This window comes from Erpetoichthys calabaricus, chromosome 4, assembly GCF_900747795.2.
Source record: "Erpetoichthys calabaricus chromosome 4, fErpCal1.3, whole genome shotgun sequence".
NCBI classification, from domain to species: Eukaryota; Metazoa; Chordata; class Cladistia; order Polypteriformes; family Polypteridae; genus Erpetoichthys; species Erpetoichthys calabaricus.
The window spans coordinates 108,645,639-108,671,272 of record NC_041397.2 but is presented as its reverse complement, the minus strand read 5'-3'; the positions used below and the strand labels follow the sequence as shown (position 1 = coordinate 108,671,272).

Sequence of the window (25,634 nt, the reverse complement as noted above, 5' to 3'; positions counted from 1 at the left end):
GTCGTTAAAAACTGAAGTCGGAAGAGGAAAACACCTATGAGACCTTGTCACATCTAATTTGTTCCTCCTTGAACCGTTTAAATTTTGTTCCCATAAAAGTCACTGTGTGCAAATGTGTTTCCCACAGTAGAATAAAATAATCAATTTTGTATCATAAAAAATTCTGCATTTTCATTCTTATTTTGTATTCTAACATCTTTATTTAACTTTGTGCCCAAAGTACTAAAATGAATAATGTTAATTCAGAAAATGAACAGCCATTTTCATTATATGATGCTAAACCCAAATAGTTTTTACAACAGTATGAACTGCAGTATCTGTAAAATTCACATACAATATGTAATTTCATTTTACAAATGTAATTTTTAAGACGTTTGTCAGGCTTGTTCACTTTTGAAACACATAAATGAACATAAATATTTTCATTTATACTGTACCAGTCAAAGTTCCCAGTATTGATCAGGTATATTTGTAGAATGGGTTAACACTAGAATTACCAGAACCTACGAAAAAACTCGTAAATCCGTCCCACCTTAAATCGCGTCTTAGATCCGTTTGCACCTCTCCGCCAGAGTCCTTTGTCATCTAAATGTGCTGATAAACAAACGCTACTAGCAGCCAGCTATTCCATCCCCCCACCGACTTAGAATGAATTTCTCCTAGCTCATGGCTTGCCTTGATTTGATTTTCTGGGATTGAAGTGGAGTTTTAGAGTGGAAATAATATAGTGTTATTTGGAATACACGCATTTCATGTGTGTTCCGTTTCTATAGTAGTCTGTGCAAGCACATTTTTAAAACAGAAACGTTTTTCATATTCTAATAATAAATGACAAAATGTAGGCATAAACTATATAACATATGAAGCCTGAAGTCCATATATCAAAGAAACACTTTCACAAAAGGTACAAATAAGAGAACACGTGCGCTTTTATTCGAAAATATAACTGCACAAAAAAAAAAGCTGTGTTAGCATGCCACATTGACATTCTTACTACAACCACCACGGTGGCGTAATGGTATCAGCTCCTGACTGGGGATCAGAGGGTGGCGAGTTCGATCCCGCATGGCTCCACTTCGAGAAATGAACTGCTCTTATTCTTACAATTTTAGAATAACAACATAAATTTGATTTCAGTCTGTAACAGCCGGTGTAACTTATGATACTGGTAAAGGTTAGCTTTTTTTTTTTTTTTTTTTTTTTTTTTTATTCACTTTTCATTCTCGCAGTCGCATTCAGAATCAATCCATACAACCCCATCTGACATAAAGACGCGCTATAGGTCTGCAGTGTACCACGATGCATACTACCGCCCCCCCCCCCCCCCCCCCCCCAAAAGGGTTCTGACACACAAACGCTGGCGAAGCTGCCTTCTTCGTATCTCACTGTCACTTGAAATCAGCAGTTCTTAGCATTGCACCATTATTCTTCGGTTATAGTCTTGAATAAAAGTACACTTTTATTTATGTGAAAACAGCTGTGTCAGATGGGGTTGTATGGATTGATAAGCAGCTAAGAACTGCTGATTTCAAGTGACGGTGAGATACGAAGAAGGCAGCTTCGCCAGCGTTTGTGTGTCAGAACCCTTTTGGGGGGGGGGGGGCGGTAGTATGCATCGTGGTACACTGCAGACCTATAGAGCGTCTTTATGTCAGATGGGGTTGTATGGATTGATTCTGAATGCGACTGCGAGAATGAAAAGTGAATTAAAAAAAAAAAAAAAAGCTAACCTTTACCAGTATCATAAGTTACACCGGCTGTTACAGACTGAAATCAAATTTATGTTGTTATTCTAAAATTGTAAGAATAAGAGCAGTTCATTTCTCGAAGTGGAGCCATGCGGGATCGAACTCGCCACCCTCTGATCCCCAGTCAGGAGCTGATACCATTACGCCACCGTGGTGGTTGTAGTAAGAATGTCAATGTGGCATGCTAACACAGCTTTTTTTTTTTGTGCAGTTATATTTTCGAATAAAAGCGCACGTGTTCTCTTATTTGTACCTTTTGTGAAAGTGTTTCTTTGATATATGGACTTCAGGCTTCATATGTTATATAGTTTATGCCTACATTTTGTCATTTATTATTAGAATATGAAAAACGTTTCTGTTTTAAAAATGTGCTTGCACAGACTACTATAGAAACGGAACACACATGAAATGCGTGTATTCCAAATAACACTATATTATTTCCACTCTAAAACTCCACTTCAATCCCAGAAAATCAAATCAAGGCAAGCCATGAGCTAGGAGAAATTCATTCTAAGTCGGTGGGGGGATGGAATAGCTGGCTACTAGTAGCTTTTGTTTATCAGCACATTTAGATGACAAAGGACTCTGGCGGAGAGGTGCAAACAGATCTAAGACGCGATTTAAGGTGGGACGGATTTACGAGTTTTTTCGTAGGCTCTGGTAATTCTAGTGTTAATAAAAGAAAGCAAAGGTTTATGTGTTTTTTAAATGGTGACCCTGTTATTATTGCTAGCTGTACCACCTGTCATCCACAATGCCTTTCTCTCAGTGTCTCTGCTCTTGTGAGTCATGAATTTGTTATTGTTGCGTTTAAATGGATTCCAGAATTCTGGTAACTCTTTACTGGGTCGTAACTATGAGCATTTTCATGTCTGATTCTTGCCGTTAGTTTCAGGTGTAGTTTATAGTGCATAAATTATGAAGAAAAGCCAACAAAGCAGGAGTTAAGCTACAACCTTTTGATTCTACTTTGTGTTGCGCAGCACTTCCGGTCTTGGTCAACTCTAAAGCACGCAATACCCCTTTTTATATTACAGTAGATAGACGCATCATGTGGCATTGTCTGGTTAAGTAATGTTAGCTCTGGTCATTTTGTATGCTAGTCTGGCTTCAGTCTATCTCAATGTTTCACTTCCTCTGAGCCAGCAGGTGGCACTGGTATGCAGACTGTGGCACACAAGGAAAAAAAAAAGAAAAACACTGGGACCCCCCCAGGATCAAAATTTCAGGTTCCAAATTGGTCTGCCTTGTTTGTATGATTGTAGAGCGCAACTATACAAAATTTAGTCAAGATCAGTCAAAGGCTATAGGAATATAAAGGGAACATACAAACAAACAGACATTGTATTATATATATATATATATATATATATATATATATATATATATATATATATATATATATACATATATATATATATATATATATATATATATATATATATATATATATATATATATACATATATATATATATATATATACATATATATATATATATATATATATATACATATATATATATATATATATATATATATACATATATATAATATATATATATATATATATATATATATATATATATATATATATATATATATATATATATATATATATATATATCCATCCATCCATCCATCCATTTTCCAACCCGCTGAATCCGAACACAGGGTCACAGGGGTCTGCTGGAGCCAATCCCAGCCAACACAGGGCACAAGGCAGGAAACAAACCCCGGGCAGGGTGCCAGCACACCGCAGGGCACACACACACACACACACACCAAGCACACACTAGGGCCAATTTAGAATCGCCAATGCACCTAACCTGCATGTCTTTGGACTGTGGGAGGAAACCGGAGTACCCAGAGGAAACCCACGCAGAACACGTGGAGAACATGCAAACTCCATGCAGGAAGGACCCAGGAGGCGAACCCGGGTCTCCCAACTGCGAGGCAGCAGCGCTACCCACTGCTCCACTGTGCCACCCTATATATATATATTATTGTATATTTGCAGCTGGAGATCCACAAACGGAGAAAAAATGAATCACGTATCATAAAGTAGTTTTTATTTCTGAGCTTTCAACCCCTGCCAGGGGTCTTCATCAAAGGATAATGCTTAGACTTACAAGAATCAAAGGCAATATATAGCAAAACATTATGTGGAGGGGGTGGGGAGGGGGGCAGGTGGCTAAGTCAGTGTGATGGGGGGGGGGGGGTATTGGGTGTACAGTTTATTTATTATGAACATGTTCTTCTTAAGTTTGCATATGCTGGAATTATGTCCAAGTGTCTGTTGATTACGTTCTCATTTGATTGCCAAGATTTGGCCAGCTCTCTGGCACTTTTAGTACTGGCCTTAAATTTGACTAGTATATTGTCCCAGTTAAATGTATGTCCTGTTGATTTAGTTTGCGTGTAGATCAATGAAAGTGAGTCCTTTCTTCTGACGGCGTTGCGATGTTCCTGTATACGTGTCGCGATTCTTTTTGAAGTTTGTCCTATGTATACCGCTGAGCAAGAACTGCATGGAATGCTATAAACTGCATTTCGTGTTTCTGCTATCGATTTCTTGTTTTTAGCATTAAAGAGGACCATGCGCAAATTGTTTGTGGGTTTGTGTGCTATTCTCACGCCTGACTTGGCCAGGATGCGCGCTGTACCTTCAGACACCTTGTGGTGATAAGGGAGTGAGTGCCAGGTGGGGTGGGGGCTATACAATACCTATGATCCTAAAAATAAAACTATAGCAGGCACACCTAGGTGAGGCCATATTGTGTGAAATGGGCTCATGTGATTCTTGTTCAGGTAAGTATTATAATAGTGCAGAAAAAGTCATGTTTTCAAGTGTTTTTGAGTCAATGTAGTCTGGACACCACACAGTCCTGCTTCTGAGTCAACAAACCTGCCATCCTGAGCAATATTTTGGGTTTGTATGTAACTGACACAAGATGATTAGAAGGGAAAGTTTATTTACCTGAAAATAACACTTCTTAAATTCTCAGATCATTATCCTGCACTCTTACCTGACTTGACAGAATATGGGAAGCTTACTACAGTAATCCCTCCTCCATCGTGGGGGTTGCGTTCCAGAGCCACGTGCAAAATAAGAAAATCCGCGAAGTAGAAACCATATGTTTCTATGGTTATTTTTATATTGTCATGCTTGGGTCATAGATTTGCGCAGAAACACAGGAGGTTGTAGAGAGACAGGAACGTTATTCAAACACTGCAAACAAACATTTGTCTCTTTTTCAAAAGTTTAAACTGTGCTCCATGACAAGACAGAGATGACAGTTCTGTCTCACAATTAAAAGAATGCAAACATATCTTCCTCTTCAAAGGAGTGCGTGTCAGGAGCACAGACTGTCAGAAAGAGAGAGGAAAGCAAACAAATCAATAGGGCTGTTTGGCTTTTAAGTATGCGAAGCACCGCCGCACAATGCTGTTGAAGGCAGCAGCTCACACCCCCTCCGTCAGGAGCAGAGAGAGAGAGACAGAGAAAATCAAAAATCAATAAGTGCCCTTCGAGCTTTTAAGTATGCGAAGCACCGTGCAGCATGTCGCTTCACGAAGCAGCTGCACAGAAGGTAGCAACGTGAAGATAATCTTTCAGCATTTTTAGACGAGCATCCGTATCGTCTAGGTGTGCGAACAGCCCAACTGCTCAATCCCCCTACGTCAGGATCAGGGAAAGTCAGCACAAGAGAGAGAGAGAGAAAAGTAAGTTGGGTAGCTTCTCAGCCATCTGCCAATAGCGTCCCTTGTATGAAATCAACTGGGCAAACCAACTGAGGAAGTATGTACCAGAAATTAAAAGACCCATTGTCCGCAGAAATCCGCGAACCAGCAAAAAATCCGCGATATATATTTAAATATGCTTATATATAAAATCCGCGATAGAGTGAAGCCGCGAAAGGCGAAGTGCGATATAGCGAGGGATTACTGTATATATATATCAGATTCACAAAATACTGTGCCTGCGGTCCTAACAGCACTAGCAGAATTTCAAAAGATTTCTGTACTCAAAATTAATTTGACTAAAAGTGTGCTCTTTCCAGTGAACTCTCTAGCACACAATATTAGATTGGACACCTTCCCTTTTATCATCGCAGATCAGTTTAAATACCTAGGGGTAAACATCATAAGTAAACATAAAGCTCTTTATCAACAAAATTTTGACCCTCTGTATGGAACAAATTAAGCAAGACTTGCATAGATGGTCAACCCTTCATCTCACTTTAGCTGGAAGAATTAACATTGTTAAGATGAATGTCCTCCCTAAGCTTCTTTTTATTTCAAAACATTCCAATATTCATCAATAAATCGTTTTTTAAGAAATTACATTCAACCATAACCTCATTTATTTGTAATTCAAAACATCCACGTATCCAAAGAGCGACCCTACAAAGACCTAAGGTGGAAGGTGGCATGGCTCTACCTAACTTTCAGTTTTATTACTGGGCAAGCTATAAAAACCTGGACACAAATAGATGAACATACACAGGCCTGGTCAGCAATAGAAATAAAATCCTGCCGTACTTCTTTACATTCCATGCTTTGTGCTCCAGGAAATACAAGTTATTGCCAATATGCTAACAACTCAATTGTGCTTCATTTACTCAGAATATGCAAACAATGTAGCAAGTACAGAGAAGCTTTTATCTGTGGCACCTCTGCATGATAACCTCCTTTTTCCACCCTCTCAAACGTATGCAGTTTTTAATGTCTGGACAACATACAGGATTAAATCACTTAGAGATTTATACATAGATAATGTCTTTGCATCCTACAAACAATTACATTCCAAATTTAACTTTCCATCAATACAATTCTTTCACTACCTTCAAATTGGAAACTTTGCTAAACAAAATCTGCCCAATTTTCCTCACCTCCCACCTACGTCTATTCTGGAAGAAATATTGATCAGTCTTGAAGACTCAGACAGCATTTCTGTAATATATACAAACTTTCTAAAGTCCCTTCCTTTCAAAGATCCCAGAGTACAGTGGGAAATGGATCTCTTACTCAACATTTCAGAAAAGGAGTGAAAGGCAGTCATGCACAAATATTCACTCGAGCCCTATATGCGCAAAGCATACAATTATTCATCTTAAAATCTTTCATCGAGCACATCTGTCTCATTTCAAATTGTCCAAATTATTCCCAATGCAAGGTTCAACCTGCAAAAGTTGCAATCAAGCTCCAGCCTCACTGGGTCACATGTTTTGGGCCTGCACCAAATTAACATCATTCTGGATCAAATTCTTTAAATGCCTTTCAGACAGCCTTGGTGTCACAATCCCTCCTAATCCATTAACAGCTGTGTTTGGTGTACGTCCAGATGGGCTTAAAGTGGAGAAGGACAAACAAACTGTGATTGCCTTTACTTCACTATTAACACCTCTTTTAAGTCAGTAGGTAACTAATGTAATATACTTATTGACATTGGAAAAAATCAAATTCTCATCTGTGAAAAACTTTTTCAAAACATGGCAGGATCTAATCGAATACATTTTAGAATAAGCTTTTTTATTATTTTTTTTTCTACTCTTAAAGTTTCACTCTGACTGTTGACCTAGCTCTCTTTCTCATGGATGGGGGTTGATTTGATTTCAACTTAGTTTTGTCAAGTTTGACTTGCTTGAATGAAATGTTACTTGATTTTAGTAAATTCAATAAAATGTTAAAAAAAAAAAGAATACGGGAAGCTTGTACTGTATCTTATTCTTGCATCTTATTCAAATCAACAGTCAGTTGTCTACACACCAGGAAGTGGTGGAAGGATCATTCTACCTGGATGGAACCTCTTTTATAGATATTTCATCCTGTGTTTGTTGTAGCATTCAGACACCAAGTGAACTCTGTGATAAGATTTTACCACAAACACACTCAAACAAGAGAATTTTGAATCCACAATCAACCTAAAAGGCACACCTTTAAGATGAAGAAGCAAAACCCACACATAATATATAGAAATTTACTGTATTCAGCATGTAATCATTCTTCAATTTTGAATTACTGCTAATCTCTGCAGTGTTTTAACCCGCTGTTTTTTCTTAAGATGACCTTGGCTGCCCCACAATGCAAGGTTTCCATTGCCATCTTACTTTTTGTCATTTCAAATCTATTAGGCTGCAACCATTCATTTGTACTGACATTTTTAATTTTTTTTTTTTTTTTTTTGCCGACTAGTTTTAATATTGTCGTCTGGCAAGAGCTGTGGATTTATACTGTTAAGAGCTGGCATTGCCTAAATGTGTCTGAATGTGTTCTAAGAAAATTGTTTTAAAGCCAGTTCTCTTGTATTGCTAGGAAAAACTGGACACAGTGGAAAGACTCAAAAGAAATTGTCATAGCTAATAAATCATAATTTTAAAGGCTAACTAATATAAAATATTTAGATAACATTTTGACTGTCTTGTTAAGTAATTACTGCAAGTATACATTTTTATATAATTATACACTAGCATAAACATTTAAAGTGTATTTTATTGTTCTTTTGTTCATTTTCAGCAGGAATTAAGTGTATTGTGTTTAATTAGGTTAAAATTGAAAACTGTAAACTAAAGTATATCATTAGTTTGTATTCAGTCAACCTTCTGTATCTCAGTTAATAAATTTATAGAAACTGAATCGTTGAACCTGAAAGATTATTTTCCTGTATAAAGATCACGAAGCACCAAATTATTGATTACAAAAATATGAGGTGTTGAAATAGAGGAATCTGAAAGCATATATGAAGAAAAATATATTTGATTGAAAGGTTTTTAGTTAAGCATTATTTATGTGAAGTACATTATGTAGTATAAGCCTAGGCATCAATAATTCTGCTTTTTTATTGTGTTAATTTTTAGCAAATGTTCTTTTTATATTGTAGGTAATAAGCAGTTCACTCAGTTAATCCCTATATCTTTATTTTATTTGTCATCATTCACAGCTAGCAGCAACAAAAGTCACTTTACATTAAAAAAAAAAAAAAAAAAAACATCTACACACTGTTTGTCTGCACTAATGGCTCAACATCACCATTCACTCGGGGCACTGACGACTCATCTAGTTCTAAGTGCATTTTCATTACTGCCTCCAGGTTCCATGTCTTTTTTATTACCTACAGAAACCTGTCTTTTGCCTGGAGATACCTGCTGACTTAAGTGGTATTCGATCTAAATCGCAATCCAACACATCAGGATCCTTTTGCTATTACTAACTTGCCTTCTACTGGAGAGTAAAAGTTAATGTCACCCAGTCTAGACAGTCAATTGTTTTCCTTTAAATGAATATTTGTTTTCAGATTCCTTTATCACCAGTCATATTTCAATAATAATAAATTATTTTGTGTTACAGGTAAACTATTTTTGTTAGATATGAACCGTGTATCTACACAGAATAGTTTACAGATCCAGTTAGAAGAGTGAACATTTTCATTTTAATTCTTTAAATAATTAGGAAAACTGCTTATACACATCTCTAGTTTGAATTTAAAGCAATAGACAAAAACAATATTTTACTTGTGTAAGGAGCCAGTGTTCAACTGACAAAAGATTTCTTGAAAGTGATGAAGATTCAAATTTTCAAAAGTTGCACTAAATTGAAACCATTTTATAGTTACTATAAATATTCAGGGACTGAAAGTTAGTTTAATCAGTTCATTAATGTGTGAATATTTATGTTATATTTAACTTATATAAATATAATAAAGTTCTTTATAAAACCAACAATTGTACAGTTCAAAGTAAACATACAATATACAGTGGTGTGAAAAACTATTTGCCCCCTTCCTGATTTCTTATTCTTTTGCATGTTTGTCACACAAAATGTTTCTGATCATCAAACACATTTAACCATTAGTCAAATATAACACAAGTAAACACAAAATGCAGTTTTTAAATGATGGTTTTTATTATTTAGGGAGAAAAAAAATCCAAACCTACATGGCCCTGTGTGAAAAAGTAATTGCCCCCTTGTTAAAAAATAACCTAACTGTGGTGTATCACACCTGAGTTCAATTTCCGTAGCCACCCCCAGGCCTGATTACTGCCACACCTGTTTCAATCAAGAAATCACTTAAATAGGAGCTGCCTGACACAGAGAAGTAGACCAAAAGCACCTCAAAAGATAGACATCATGCCAAGATCCAAAGAAATTCAGGAACAAATGAGAACAGAAGTAATTGAGATCTATCAGTCTGGTAAAGGTTATAAAGCCATTTCTAAAGCTTTGGGACTCCAGTGAACCACAGTGAGAGCCATTATCCACAAATGGCAAAAACATGGAACAGTGGTGAACCTTCCCAGGAGTGGCCGGCCGACCAAAATTACCCCAAGAGCGCAGAGACGACTCATCCGAGAGGTCACAAAAGACCCCAGGACAACGTCTAAAGAACTGCAGGCCTCACTTGCCTCAATTAAGGTCAGTGTTCACAACTCCACCATAAGAAAGAGACTGGGCAAAAAACGGCCTGCATGGCAGATTTCCAAGACGCAAACCACTGTTAAGCAAAAAGAACATTAGGGCTCGTCTCAATTTTGCTAAGAAACATCTCAATGATTGCCAAGACTTTTGGGAAAATACCTTGTGGACTGATGAGACAAAAGTTGAACTTTTTGGAAGGCAAATGTCCCGTTACATCTGGCGTAAAAGGAACACAGCATTTCAGAAAAAGAACATCATACCAACAGTAAAATATGGTGGTGGTAGTGTGATGGTCTGGGGTTGTTTTGCTGCTTCAGGACCTGGAAGGCTTGCTGTGATAGATGGAACCATGAATTCTACTGTCTACCAAAAAAATCCTGAAGGAGAATGTTCGTCAACTCAAGCTGAAGCGATCTTGGGTGCTGCAACAGGACAATGACCCAAAACACACCAGCAAATCCACCTCTGAATGGCTGAAGAAAAACAAAATGAAGACTTTGGAGTGGCCTAGTCAAAGTCCTGACCTGAATCCAATTGAGATGCTATAGCATGACCTTAAAAAGGCGGTTCATGCTAGAAAACCCTCAAATAAAGCTGAATTACAACAATTTTGCAAAGATGAGTGGGCCAAAATTCCTCCAGAGCGCTGTAAAAGACTCATTGCAAGTTATCGCAAACGCTTGATTGCAGTTATTGCTGCTAAGGGTGGCCCAACCAGTTATTAGGTTCAGGGGGCAATTACTTTTTCACACAGGGCCATGTAGGTTTGGATTTTTTTTTCTCCCTAAATAATAAAAAACACCATTTACAAACTGCATTTTGTGTTTACTTGTGTTATATTTGACTAATGGTTAAATGTGTTTGATGATCAGAAACATTTTGTGTGACAAACATGCAAAAGAATAAGAAATCAGGAAGGGGGCAAATAGTTTTTCACACCACTGTATGACGCACAATAACTAAAAAGTCATGGGACTAGAATATTATTTTGATTAATCCGAGAGGGTATTGTCTTTGATACTAACTGTTATTTCTGTTATTTTTCACATGATTCCATTATTTATAGATTTAAAGCAGCAGTTCTTAACCTATGGATCGTGGCAGCATTGCAGGTGGGCTGTGGCCAACCTTGGACAAAACTCCACACCACCCATAATAAACCCAATTCTAATCTCAACTACTCCAGTGTTTAAGCTCAAGTCACAGTGGCAGCATGCAGATGGGTCATGGCTGACCCCTGACAAAACCCCTTCCACTGGTCCGATGACTGCACTCCTTTCATAGCAGCAGCATCACAGGTGGATCTGGATGACTTCCCCAACCCCCACTCTGATAATCATGCTTGATTCAACCAGGAGGAAAAGCATTGACAATCGTGCTTGATTCATATGACACTCCGACAATCTGATGATCATTCTGTACAACCAGCCACTGAGTGGGACTAACCCAGCTCACTCCCATAATAGAATGTGAATAACTGGGTTGTGACACCACAAAGGTTGGGGTTTAGAGCAACCCCAGCACAGAACCCCTGAAGGACACTCAAAATCACCCAATTCTGATAAGGTTCCTCACACCATAACCTTCTGCTGCCTGTGTTTTAACCAATTCTACATACATCAGCACTCTGCATCCTGAACTCCCACCTCTTTTAATTTCACGCCCAGCCTCTCATGGTGGACCTTAAGAGATACTTTCTGAAAGTAAAAATAATATCATATGCTCAACTCTGGTCATATCCTTTTGTTTGTTCCTCACAGAATTCTAGCATGTTGGTAAAACATGACCTTCCTTCGTATGAGCATGCTGACACTCCAGTAAAACTCCTGTTCTTCCCAAGTGTTGCTCAATCTTTTCCTTAATAATTCCTTCCATTAATTTACTTGTGATGCATGTTAAGCTTACTGGTCTATAGTTACTTGGATCTGCCCAATTACTTTTTTATATAATGTGATGATATTCACCATTTTATAGTCCTTCATAATTTCCCCAGTGTGCAATGACATCTTAAAATATGCGTCAAGGGGTTATTTATGTTTATTTATCACTAACTTCGTTAAGCTCTCAAAGATAAATATTAGTTGGTCTTGGTGATTTGTTTGATTTCAGTATATATAATCTTTGCAGTATTTCTCCCTCTAAAACTTTAGTACTCCCTGTTACTGCTGGGAGGTTAGCCACTTCCTCACATGTGAAGACTTCAGAAAATTGCAAGTTTAGAACATCTGTTCTTTCATAGTCTGTATATTGTAATTCCCCTTCACTATTCTTTATACACTTCACCTCCTCCTTGACTGTTCTTTTACTTCCAATATACTAAAAGAATCTCTTTAGGTGATCTTACATCTTTTTTTTAAGTATTCCTCTCTAACCGCATTGTAGGTTCCATAATATGCTTCTTAATAGTTGTCCTAAATGTTCTCTCCATGTCTGGGTAGGTATTCATCCAGATACTCCAGTTTTCTTCACCCATGTCTATGCTAGGTTATTTGGTTACGATAACTTGCCCCTGTGAGTATTTGCATGTTTGTCTGGACACTGCAATTAACAAGCAGCCTGTCTAAGATTGTTTTCAGCCATCTGCCGAGTGATGGTTGGGTTCATCCTGGCTTGCCCTCACAAACTTGGATTAGGTTAAGAGGATTTGAGAAGGTACAGTATGTATTCATATGGGATCTACTGATGGTTTATTTTGTTCTGGAGCACTGTACATTTAAGTTTTAGTAAAACTGTCCTCTGTTGTCTGTTAAATGTATCTCCTGTGTTGCTACATCTATCTTCTGTTTTGGTGTTTTCCATGATTCACATTTTAGACCAATTATAATACTTACAGTATATCAAATTGCTGTATGTTTAAATAAATAACTATGCTTCTACAATGGGTTCAGAAAATAATCAGACCCTTTCCCATTCTTCACTATTTACTGTATTGTAATTTTAAATTTAAATGGATTAATTTTGCCATTTTTGTCCATTGATCTACACTCAATAACCCATAATGACAAAGAGAAAAAATGTTTTCAGAAAGGATTTAAAAAGTTATTAAAAATCAAAAGCTGAAATCTTCCCTTCATATAAGCATTTAGGCCCTTTGCTGTGGCACTCCAAATTGTGATTTTCTTTACGTGGTTTGCATGTTTGCTTTAATTATCCTTGACAAGTGTCTAGAACTTCTGTGACAAACTGAATTGACTGGACATAGTTTAGAAAGGCATACACCTGTGTTTATAAGGCCCCACAATTCACGTTGTATGTCGGGACAAAAACCAAGCCATGAAGTTCAAGCAACTCTAGTAGACCTCTGCAATCAAACTGTGGTGAGGCATAGTTGAGAACAAGAGTATTAAACTATTTCTAAAGCCATGACTGTTCACAGGAGCATAGTGGCCTCGATAATTTTGACATTTGGAACTACCAGGACTCTTTCTAGAGTTGGCCATCTAGATAAACTGAGTGTCCGGGCAAGAAGGGCTTTGACCAGAGAAGTGACAAAGAACCCAATGGCCACGTTAACAGAGCTTCAGAATTCCTCTACTTAGAAAGGAGAACCTGTCAAAAAGACAGCTTTCTCAGCAGCACTCCATTAATCAGACATTTATGGTAGGGTGGCTAACTCCCACTTGCTAAATGGCATATGAACTCTGAGAGCATAAAGAAAATATTCTCTGGTCAGATGAGACAAAAATTGAATGCTTTGGGACAAGTAGATGGGTGAGAATCAAGGGAAGTGTGAGTGTAGCCAAATACAGAGAAATCTTTGAAGAAAATCTGCTCCAAAGTGCACATGACCTCAGACCTTTTAGCATATCAATGACTCAAAGCATACAGTCAAGACAACGCTGTAGTGGCTTAAGGACAAGTTTCTGACTGTCCTTGAGTGGACTAGAATAAAACCCATAGAACATTGGAGATACCTGAAGGTGGTGGTTTATAGATGTTTCCTATCCATTCTAACAAACCTTGAGAGGATCTACCTCAAAGAGTGATTTTTATTAAATTTGCAAACATTTCTGAAAATGTGTTTTTCACTTTGTCATTCTGGGTTATTGAGTGTCGACTGATGGGAATAAATGGTAAATTTATCCATTTAAAATTCATTGTATGTTACATGGTTTTGTCATCTACTGTTGTTTAATTTTAAATCTTAGTAATTCCCATGGGCTTTTTTCCTGAAGAGAGATCTGTATAAGGAAGATCTTTAATTAAGCACTTGATAAACCTTAGGGAGAAAACTGCAAAGTAAGACTAAACTAAGAAATTAATTATAAAGTTGACAATATGGATCAGAAGTAGTATGATAAATATAGAAGAATGAAAGAATAAGCAATTGCAGGTTTGGCAGACTAAACTGGTTTTCATATGTGAACTGCCCACTGATGAATCTTCATAATTTGATCTATGGGTAGAGAGTTGCAGAAAGTGCAAACCTCAACAGTAAACAAATATTCAGTGTTACAATGATTAGTTTCTAACAAATAATTTTTAAGGTGGGCAAAGAGGAAGTGGCACAGGATAGTAATACATTTTTTTTAATATGTACTTTCAATAAACCTTGAATTTTTTAGAGTGATGGTGTCAGAGATACTAGCAGAACATTCAGCACTGTGGATTGTGACTGAAAAGACAAGAGTGACCGCTTTCATTTCATATTATTATTAGTTTCTGAACCCTTTCCTGTGCTTTTTGACTACTGTTTTTGAGTAAAATGTTTGGTTTCTTTCTTACTTTCTGGTATACTAACCTTTCCCTGTTTCAAGACCTTGATGTATGCCTGCCTCTTTTGGTAAAATGGAATAGTTATTCATCCCTTGGCCCTTTTTTCCTCTCTGCTTTAAACTCTTGCTGTTTCAAACTAAATTGATCATGTACACAGACATGTAGCCTTAAAGAAATGTTCTGCACAGCCTAAACAGGGATCTTCGGAGAGCACTAAAGCTCCTCTCAATTAAAGGGCAAAAGTTGAACAGCAGAGAAAAGACCATTCAATAGATCAGGCCATTCCAACCAACGCTCATCGTGTATTTGTTCTCTCCTTCTTAAATGAGCAAAATTCCAAAACATGCAGAAACACCAGCAATATAAAATAACGAATTTGGACACAGGACAGAAATCAAAAATAACAAAATAAGCTACCCTGATTTCATCCAAACAAATGCGCTCCCCAAAGAATATTATTCATATCAACTACAGCAGGGGTGCCCAATGCGTCGATCGCAATCGACCGGTAGATCACAAAGGTAGTGCAGGTAGATTGCGTTGCATTCAAAAAAAATTTTTTTTAAACGTTAGTCTATCATATACAGTACTAGCAAAATACCCGCGCTTCGCAGCGGAGAAGTAGTGTGTTAAAGAGGTTATGAAAAAGTAAAGGACACATTTTAAAAATAACGTAACATGATTGTCAATGTAATTGTGTTGTCATTGTTATGAGTGTTGCTGTCATATATATATACATATACACATATATATATATATATATATACATACACACATATACACATATATATATATATATATATATATATATATATATATATATATACACACACACACATATACACATATATTATATATATATATATATATATATATATATATATATATATATATATATATATATACACACACACACATAAATATATATATATATATATATATATATATACACACACACATATATACATATATTATATTTATATATATATATATATATATATATATATATATATATATATATACACACACACACATATACACATATATTATATTTATATATATATATATATACACATATACAGATATATCATATATATATACATATATTATATATACATATACACATATATTTTATATATATATATATATATATATATATATATATATATATATATATATATATATACATACATACATACATATACACACATACATGCACTTACAATAACATAGAAATCAATATAAACAACATCCATCCATCCATCCATTTTCCAACCCGCTGAATCCGAACACAGGGTCACGGGGGTCTGCTGGAGCCAATCCCAGCCAACACAGGGCACAAGGCAGGGAACCAATCCTGGACAGGGTGCCAACCCACCACAGGACACACACAAACACACCCACACACCAAGCACACACTAGGGCCAATTTAGAATCGCCAATCCACCTAACCTGCATGTCTTTGGACTGTGGGAGGAAACCGGAGCGCCCGGAGGAAACCCACGCAGACACGGGGAGAACATGCAAACTCCACGCAGGGAGGACCCGGGAAGTGAACCCGGGTCCCCAGGTCTCCCAACTGCGAAGCAGTAGCGCTACCCACTGCGCCACCGTGCCGCCAATATAAACAACATTAACATCATTATCATATGAGAATATGAAGTAATATATAAGAAGCACATTTCATATAAATATAAATTATTAAACAGTAAAATCTTCTTCTATAATTTGCTACTGTGGCTATTCGTTTGTCTGTTCAGGATTTTAAATCACCTGTAGCTCGCAAACCGTTTCACCTATTGACTTGAAATCTGGTACACATATAGTACGTCACGTCTGCTATCCGCTTTATGGGTGATGATTGTATTACTCTTTTTATCTTTATTTTATTTTATTGTAGAATCAACTCCTATCTGCGCAAACCAGGGCGGCCGTGGGCGGATGCGTATGGTGTATTCACTCCATGTTATCGTGCATTGCGCTGTCACTGGTATTTTGATAAAAGAATTTGAACAACATATAAGAAGCGTATAAATTATTAAACAGTAAAACATTAACATTTAAGAAGTAAAGTTACATTGAGTACTACTGCAGTGCCTTCGGGTATACCTCATTTTTTCTTTGCCCATTACATGCTTAAATGTATACATTTTTTGGTGTACCTACCCGAGAACACGCGACATATAACTGACCGTGGGAGAAGCATGGATTTTAAACACGCGTTGAGTTCATCTGCTGGTCTCCCTCGTGGAATAACTGGTTATGTTTGACTAAAATCTACAGCTAGTAAAACGACATTACCTCCTTTTTTTTTTTTTTACGATCTTGCTTTTTTCGGTTCAAGGCTTCATAAGCTCTTTTATGTTCCATGGTGTATTTATCCCAAACCATCATCTTTGAATGTTGCAAGACTTTCGCCTTGTATGTAGGTCGGGGTAATTACATTCATTGCATTCCTAGTCTGAATCACAATCTGATTGTATGGGTGGTTACCTGGCAGGTAACGCTTATGCTTGGTCATCAAGTCGTCTAACATCCGCTACGTGCCCTCTTTTAATTGAGAGAAGCAGATATATATAGCCAAATTCTTGCGCTTCGTTGCGGCGAAGTACTGCTTTTAATTTTTTATTAAGAAGAAAAGAAAACCTTTTTAAACGGATCGAAAATATACCAATAACAATTTGTTAAGGATCTGTTTTTTTGTGAAGCTCACTTTTCACAGCTGTCGCGCTACGGCGTGTGTTTCGTTTATTTGACAGTATGTAGATCGTGGTAATTACATTCATGGCATTCGTTTTCTGAATCACAATCTGATTGTATGGGTGGTTACCTGCCAGGTCACGCTTGTGGTTTGTCAGCAAGTTGCCTTACGTCCGCCACGTGCCCTCTTTCTGTTCCCAGAAGCAGATCATAGAATGGTTTTAATAGTTTACTTTCAAATAATGCAAAGAGTATGCGACATGTGTTTCTCCCTAATTCTGGGCTCATCAGGCGTACACACTCACTGCATCCCCTCTTGGGAATCGAATCTCTATCGTCAGCGCCAGAGGTGAAGCCCCTAACGTTGCGCTACGGCGTGTGGTTCGTTTATACCTCGTGTCTTCTCATTAAACTTTTATCTCGCGAATATGTTATTGCAATCCGCAGCGGGAGTGTTTCTATAAACTTAATTTAAACTTACATTTTACACCGTGCTTTTTCCCCTTATGAAGATGCTTGTATGCTTCACTCACTCGCTTCTTATTGTTTCGCTCCCTTCTCAATTGTTTAATGAATTTTTTGTTCTTCGCGGTTTGCGGCTCTTCCTTCATTTCTCCCTACTGCGTTCTTTTATCTCGCGAATATGTTATTGCAATCCGCAGCGGGAGCGTTTCTATAAACTTAATTTAAACTTACGTTTTACACTGTGCTTTGTTTCCCTTATGAAGATGCTTGTATGGTTCACTCGCTCGCTTCTTATTGTTTCACTCCCTTCTCAATTGTTTAATGAATTTTTTGTTCTTCGCTGTTTGTGGCGCCAGAGTTGAAGCCCCTAACGTTGCGGTCAGCAAGTCGGCTAACATCCGCCATGTGCCGTCTTTCAGTTGCGAGAAGCAGATCATAGAATGGTTTTAATAGTTTACTTTCAAATAATGCAAAGAGTATGCGACACGTGTTTCTCCCTAATTCTGGACTCATCAGGCGTACACACTCACTGCATCCGCTCTCGGGAATCGAATCTCGAACGTCAGCGCCAGAGGTGAAGCCCCTAACGTTGCGATACGGCGTGTGGTTCGTTTATACCTCGTGTCTTCTCATTAAACTTTTATCTCGCGAATATGTTATTGAAATCCGCAGCGGGAGCGTTTCTATAAACTTAATTTAAACTTACATTTTACACCGTGCTTTTTTCCCTTATGAAGATGCTTGTATGCTTCACTCGCTCGCTTCTTATTGTTACGCTCCCTTCTCAATTGTTTAATGAATTTTTTGTTCTTCGCTGTTTGCGGCTCATCCTTCATTTCTCCCTACTGCGTTCTTTTATCTCGCGAATATGTTATTGCAATCCGCAGCGGGAGCGTTTCTATAAACTTAATTTAAACTTACATTTTACACCGTGCTTTGTTTCCCTTATGAAGATGCTTGTATGCTTTACTCGCTCGCTTCTTATTGTTTCGCTCCCTTCTCAATTGTTTAATGAATTTTTTGTTCTTCGCTGTTTGCGGCTCCTCCTTCATTTCTCCCTACTGCGTTCACAGTCTTTTCACGTGATTACGTGGGAGGCGTGATGACGTGACACTCAACTCCTCTTCCCACGGCCATCGAGCTGCCGTCCATTACAGTATATTGTGAAAAAAGAGGTTCCAGTTATGACCATTACGCGTTGAATTTCGAAATGAACTCTGCCTAACTTTTGTAAGTAAGCTGTAAGGAATCAGCCTGCCAAATTTCAGCCTTCCACCTACACGGGAAGTTGCAGAATTAGTGATGAGTCAGTCAGTCAGTGAGGGCTTTGCCTTTTATTAATTAGTATAGATTCTCCCTATGGCATTTGCCACTTGATTGACATACAGGGCGGCCAGTCACAGAGGACTTTTCTTCTAACACACTGGTCATCCCGCATGCATGATCAAACATGCAAGCTACTGCAAAACTCCGGCTGTGATCTAGTTAGCCTTCCAATTTATATCGACTAAAGAAGAGTTATTTAAAAAAAAATTGTTTGGGGGGAGTATGGGCTGGATGTGGAATTGGAAGAGGGTTTTTTTCTCACAATGTCACAATTCGAAGTGCATTTGTCTGATCCGTCAATCTGTCATTGCTATTCCAAAGAAGGAAAATGTGGAAAGGCACTTTCGAACTGTTCATAAAAACTACGAAATTGACTTCCTTCCGAAAAGCGATCTGAGAAAGAGAAAGAAGAGGGAACTAAAATTGCAGTTAATCGGACAGCCGGCATTTTTCACTCAGCTGAATTCAAAAGCAAAGGCAGACACACCGAAGTATCGATCCGGGTGTGTCACTCGATCATTAGACGCAATGGAAGGCATGTACGCAACTTGACAGCATACGCTACACAGATCAGATTGAAAATTTCCTGTCAGAGACTCAGCTTTACTTGAGCCAATCGCTACATTTAAGTGCTATCCATTTAGGGAAGATGTTGAGGGTGATTCACCTGCATCAAAAATTGCAACACTGTTTCACCTAAAACTCCTCTACAGTTGAGAATGAATGGACAGTTTTGGAACTTACTCACAGAGGAAAAGTACCCAAACATGAGGAAATGTGCTATACCTCCTTGACTGCATTATTCGGCTCTACTTATTTATGCGAGTTAGTCTTTTCCCACATGAAGATTATTAAATCCAAATACTGTAGTGACCATAACTGTATTGAATTGTTATTGTGCCATAAAGGTTATTCAGTTATGCAAGGTACGACAACATATATTTTATGTATCAAGTATACTCAGTATATATATATATATATAACTAGCAAAATACACACATATCAACATATATATACACATACATATACACACATACATACACACACACATATACATATATACATATACACATACATACATAGTGCGTTGTAACACGGGCTGTGATTGTTATATGGGAGGGAGACGACAAATCACAGCTTCCCGCTTTCTAATCGGGCCTGTGATTGGTGCTTTGACGGATGCCCAGATCCCACAGTATTTCCCCTTAGGAGAGACGTTAGGCAAGTGTAATTGAATAGCGGTGCTGCAAGTTTAGCTTTACACCTGTTTTTAAGGCTTATTGACTGAAAGGGGCTTTCATGAAAAAAGTTAGGGCTTTGCTACAGGATACACCCTCCACAAGTTAAGGAAGTAAAATTAAAGGTATATATTTTTGTTTTATTTAAACCTTTTAAGTTTGTATGCGGGCGGTATGGTGGTGCAGTGAAAGGTGCCAGTTAGGAGACCCGGGTTTGCTTCCCTGCTTGGAGTTTGAATGTTCTCCCCGTGTCTGTCTGGGTTTCCTCCGGGTACTCCGGTTTCCTCCCACAGTCCAAAGACATGCAATTCTAAATTTGCGATTCTAAATTGTTCGTGGTGTGTGGGTGTGTGCGCTCTGCGGTGGGCTGGCACCTTGCCCAGGGTTTGTTTCCTGCCTTGTGCCCTGTGTTGGCAGGGATTGGCTCCTGTATTTAGGATATAGCGGGTTGGATAATGGATGGATGGACATTTGTATGCATAGCCCCATTTGCCCATTTTCTTTTTGTTTCTTTCTTCAGTAAAATTTCAGCAAACCCGGAGCTTGTCAGTTCAAATACTGGTACTGACACCACTGTGTGACTCTGAGGAAGTCACTTCACCTGCCTGTGCTGCAAAAAATAAAAGTAATGTAACAAATTGTACCTCAGATGTTGCAAGTTGCTGGAATAAAGGCATAAGTCAAATAGATAAATATGTATTATACACATAGGAACTATTCATTTATTTTCAGTTAAGTCATCTGCAGCAAACCTTTATAAATGAGGGTTTCTCCTTTTTAGATAGTGCAAACTGTTTCTTCTTCGTTAAGGATTTCTCTTGGAGAGCTTTTTTCATTTTATTGAAAATTAAAGCAGCAGCTGCCAAAATATGTAGCTTTCTTATCAATTTTTCAACATTGTGTAAATAACTTTATAAAGTAACATAAAAGGTTTAAATACTGGTTATCCTTTTACACTAAAATATTACTAAAGAGATACAAAAAAAGTAAAATGTATATGTTGTTTTCTTTAAGGAGATTAAATATTGCTGAAGAAAGAAAAAAAAAAACTAAAACAGCTAAATGGGGCTATGCATACGAACTTAAAAGGTTTAAATAAAACAGAAATATATACCTTTTATTTTTACTTCCTTAACTTGTGGAGGGTGTATCCTGTAGCAAAGCCCTAACTTTTTTCGTGAAAGCCCGTCTCAGTCAATAAGTCTTAAAAAGAGGTGTAAAGATATTGACAATAAGCTACGCAAACCCACCAAGACATGCAATCGTTTAAATCAAGGAGCGAGTCGAAAAACATCATCCCATACTATTAATTAACGATTAACACATTTCTATATGTATTGTAAGCATACAATACAACTGATAATATGTTGCACTTATTTATCTGGTGTACCTACATTTTTGCGCGTTTAACGGCTGAAATCTAACGTGGTTTGTGCCCTTCAGAATGAAAAGAGTTTGCATTTACCTTTTTAATAAAAGGCGAGCTTTTAAGCCTGAGAAATCACTCCGTAAATGCACACGTTTAATTGCACATGTGTTAATATGTATGCTTACACAGTATTAAAAGACACTCAACAACGTCATTTACCTTTGTTCCCGCATTTGATAAAAGGCAAGCTTTTAAGACTGAGAAATCACCCCGTAAATGCACACGTTTAATTGCACGTGTTAATTTGTATGCTTACACAGTATTAAAAGACACTCAACAATTAACGTCATTTACCTTCGTTCCCACGTTTGACTCGTGCTGTAAATCTCTTCCTTGTTTTCAGTTCACGTGATTACGTAGGAGGCGTGATGACGCGATACGTGACTCCGCCTCCTCCATTACAGTATATGGACAAAAAACAGGTTCCAGTTATGACCATTACGCGTAGAATTTCGAAATGAAACCTACCTAACTTTTGTAAGTAAGCTGTAAGGAATGAGCCTGCCAAATTTCAGCCTTCTACCTACACGGGAAGTTGGAGAATTAGTGATGAGTGAGTCAGTCAGTCAGTCAGTGAGGGCTTTGCCTTTTATTAGTATAGATTTTTAATGTAGGTAGATCATTTCGACCTGGTCATTTTAAAGTAGCTCGCAAGCCAAAAAAGTGTGGGCAACCCTGAACTACAGTAAACATAATTATTAAACATTTTACAAATATTTGAAATCATCAACATCAAACACATTTAAAATGCAACCTCTACTCAATCTTCTGACAACACATTCTTGACTGATTCAGCACTCACTTTATCTTTAACTTATAATTAATTGTTTGTCCAGTTTCTGAAGTTGATGTGGAACCTATGAAAATGAGGTAGTTACTTAGTGCAGTCCTGGTAAAATAAGCTGGCAAAGTCTCAACCAGATCACAAAAGCTCTGCTGCCAGTGTACTAAACATACTTCTACCTTTTTTGTCACATGGTTAAGGAAATGGCCATATACCTGAAAAAGCATGTGCTACCTTAATGAGAAATTTATTCCTGGTGATAACTTAATTAGCATGAATCCTTTTTATTGTTGGCAATGAAAGGGCTGCTTATTTATTCAACCTTTGTCTATCCTTCTTACACCTTTCTTGGAACTTTCCCCTGTACCTCCACACATTATTTTTTCTTCCATTCATCAGTATTTAATCAGGTCAATCTCTGAATCAGACTCATCCAGGAACTTATTTCTGAAAAGATTGTGCACAATCGCTTGTGATCTTACACAAATAGTATTAATCCCATTAAACACAGAGATGACAAGTAAATGACAACACACAGACCAAAATATGTGAGTATTAAAAGTTAATCGTATCTCATCTAGAATTTTTAAAGCTGTCATGGTGTCTTTTTAAACTACAAGTTTCAGTAATTCATTCTAGATTTCCATGAACTTATGTGCTTCCTGGTTTCTGTTTACACTTCCAATTAATTTCCTCCAATGTTGTGGACTATATGACTCACCATTGAAATAGAGGAATTTTATAGAATCAATAAGTTCAGTATTTTACAGACTTGAAAAACTCTAAAGTTTGTTCCCACACATATTCCTTTGTTCAGTACTACAAAGATTTAATTTCCTTAGCCTGTCACAGTAGGACTTCCTTTTCAGTCCTGGGGTTAAACTAATTATTGTTCACCAGACACCTTCTAGCTTTGCTATGTTACTTTCATTGTAAAATACACAGACGTACTAGTATAGAGTACAGTGTTTACAACATTATATTCACTTTTTAAATTAGTTTTTCACATTAAATGGAGGATAAGAAAGTTGTGTAAAGTAAACCTTAAAACCATTGCACAGTTTGCTTTTTGGTGTTGGAATAACCCATCTTGAATTTATAATTAATAAATGATGCACTGATGTTTTTTGGGAACGTTGATATTCATCCACTTTCGAAAGAATCAGTGTGGTAGTTTGTATAACTTTTCAATATGATGGACTGGTGTACCTTAAAGGGTTGATTCCTGTTGCTATACTCTGTGTACTATTAATTTTTTTTCACAGTAAAATACAATTTTCTCTGCAAAAATATACATAGAATTATGAGTTTTCTTTACCTGCGAAGATTTCTGACTATTTACAGTATTATGCAATATTATTTACTTCTAGAACATATTTGTTTGTTAGTAGTTTTACATTACCATGATGCCATTTAGTTTCTCTTCTGGGCGCCACCATCTTATTACTCCCGTTGGCAGGACGCTGTTCCTTTTTGCCATGGGCCATGTTTGCAGACATTGCTGTGTCTACTGTCATCAGTGTGACAACTTAAATTCCAGTGCAATGGATCATTCATCATCCATGATATGAATTTAAACAAAACAACTTTGTGTGAGTTACCTTCTATATTCTGTTTTTTCAATCTAATAACTTTCCATTTTAGTTTGATTTTTGGGTTGTAATGAATGGTAATGAAATTACAATCTTTCGATATTGACTCATTTCTGAATTAAACTATATTTTCATCTCCTGGTCCTTTTTCCAGGCTTTTGGGCAGAATACTTGTCTTATGCATAAAGCTGTGAGGATAGGCAGTAGAAAAAAATCCTTCCATTCCCTTATGACATTGTATGGAAGGAATTTTTTACTATTGCTAAAACTTTTCTCTTTCTAACATATTAGCATATGAGAACGACTGGTAAGGTTAACCCTGCAAATATTTATGCAAGCATCTGCACATTAGGAAATATAATTTAGCTCTGGCATAAATGATTAATGGCATGGGTACGTTTTGATGTACTGTTGTCCCTTCCAGGACTAGTCCTAATTTTCTCCAAGGTGTTGTTTCATTTAATGGTCTCTCAGTTTTACTTCCAGTAACAAAGTGCTTGAGATTCCTTCATCTGAACAGTGAGGTGGACCCAACTTAGCTTTTAAAAGGGGGAGGGGGTTACAAGATGAACATTTGGTTGGTATCATTATAATACATGTATTAACTACATGGTACTAACGTTGACATATATTTTAAACAAGTTAGAAATGCCTTCTGTTTTAATTTAAAAGTATTTAATTAATTGCATTTCAAAAGTGTTTATTTCTTTTCAGGTACTAAGCAACGGTGACACCATGGAGAAAAATACCCACGAGGTACTTTCAGAAGTAAGTTCTTTCTAGTTCCCAAAGCCTTGTTGACATATGTAAGGGATGTATTATGAGTTTTGGCTTGTAATGTTTAACACTTCATTTAATACCAACCAGATTCCTAAGCTGAATGTGTTCAGGGAATAAAAGACTACTCTCTCTAGGTGAGAGCACTAGCAACAAATCTGGCAGTGGGAATGAGGCTGTGCTTTAATATAGAACAGCTAGCTGTATGAGAATTAAAGACACATCTAGGGAATGCAAGGAGCAAAACAGGGTTAATTATCACACAAGTGTGTGTGTTTATGCTTTCTTCAGTTTCTTAAATGTCAAATAAAAACAAAAAATGAAAGAATATCTGTTATAACCCTTTATTCATTGCTTTAAGCTTTCAACTTATAGATTTATGCTCCCTTCACAACAATTTTCTTAAGGTTAGCTGCATAGAAATTATAAACTATATTCATTT

The 25,634-nt window shown here is 37.1% G+C and overlaps 1 protein-coding gene across 5 annotated transcripts in view; it reads left to right on the top strand.

Annotated features, from left to right (window-relative positions):
* enox1 (ecto-NOX disulfide-thiol exchanger 1) overlaps window positions 1-25,634 on the top strand; it is a 722,268-nt gene that overhangs the window by 643,275 nt on the left and 53,359 nt on the right. For all 5 annotated transcript variants that reach the window (XM_051926918.1, XM_028799665.2, XM_051926915.1 and 2 more), the window contains one exon: window positions 25,130-25,183. In XM_051926918.1, coding sequence (XP_051782878.1) covers window positions 25,130-25,183 — 54 coding nt within the window. The remainder of the gene's footprint in view (window positions 1-25,129; window positions 25,184-25,634) is intronic.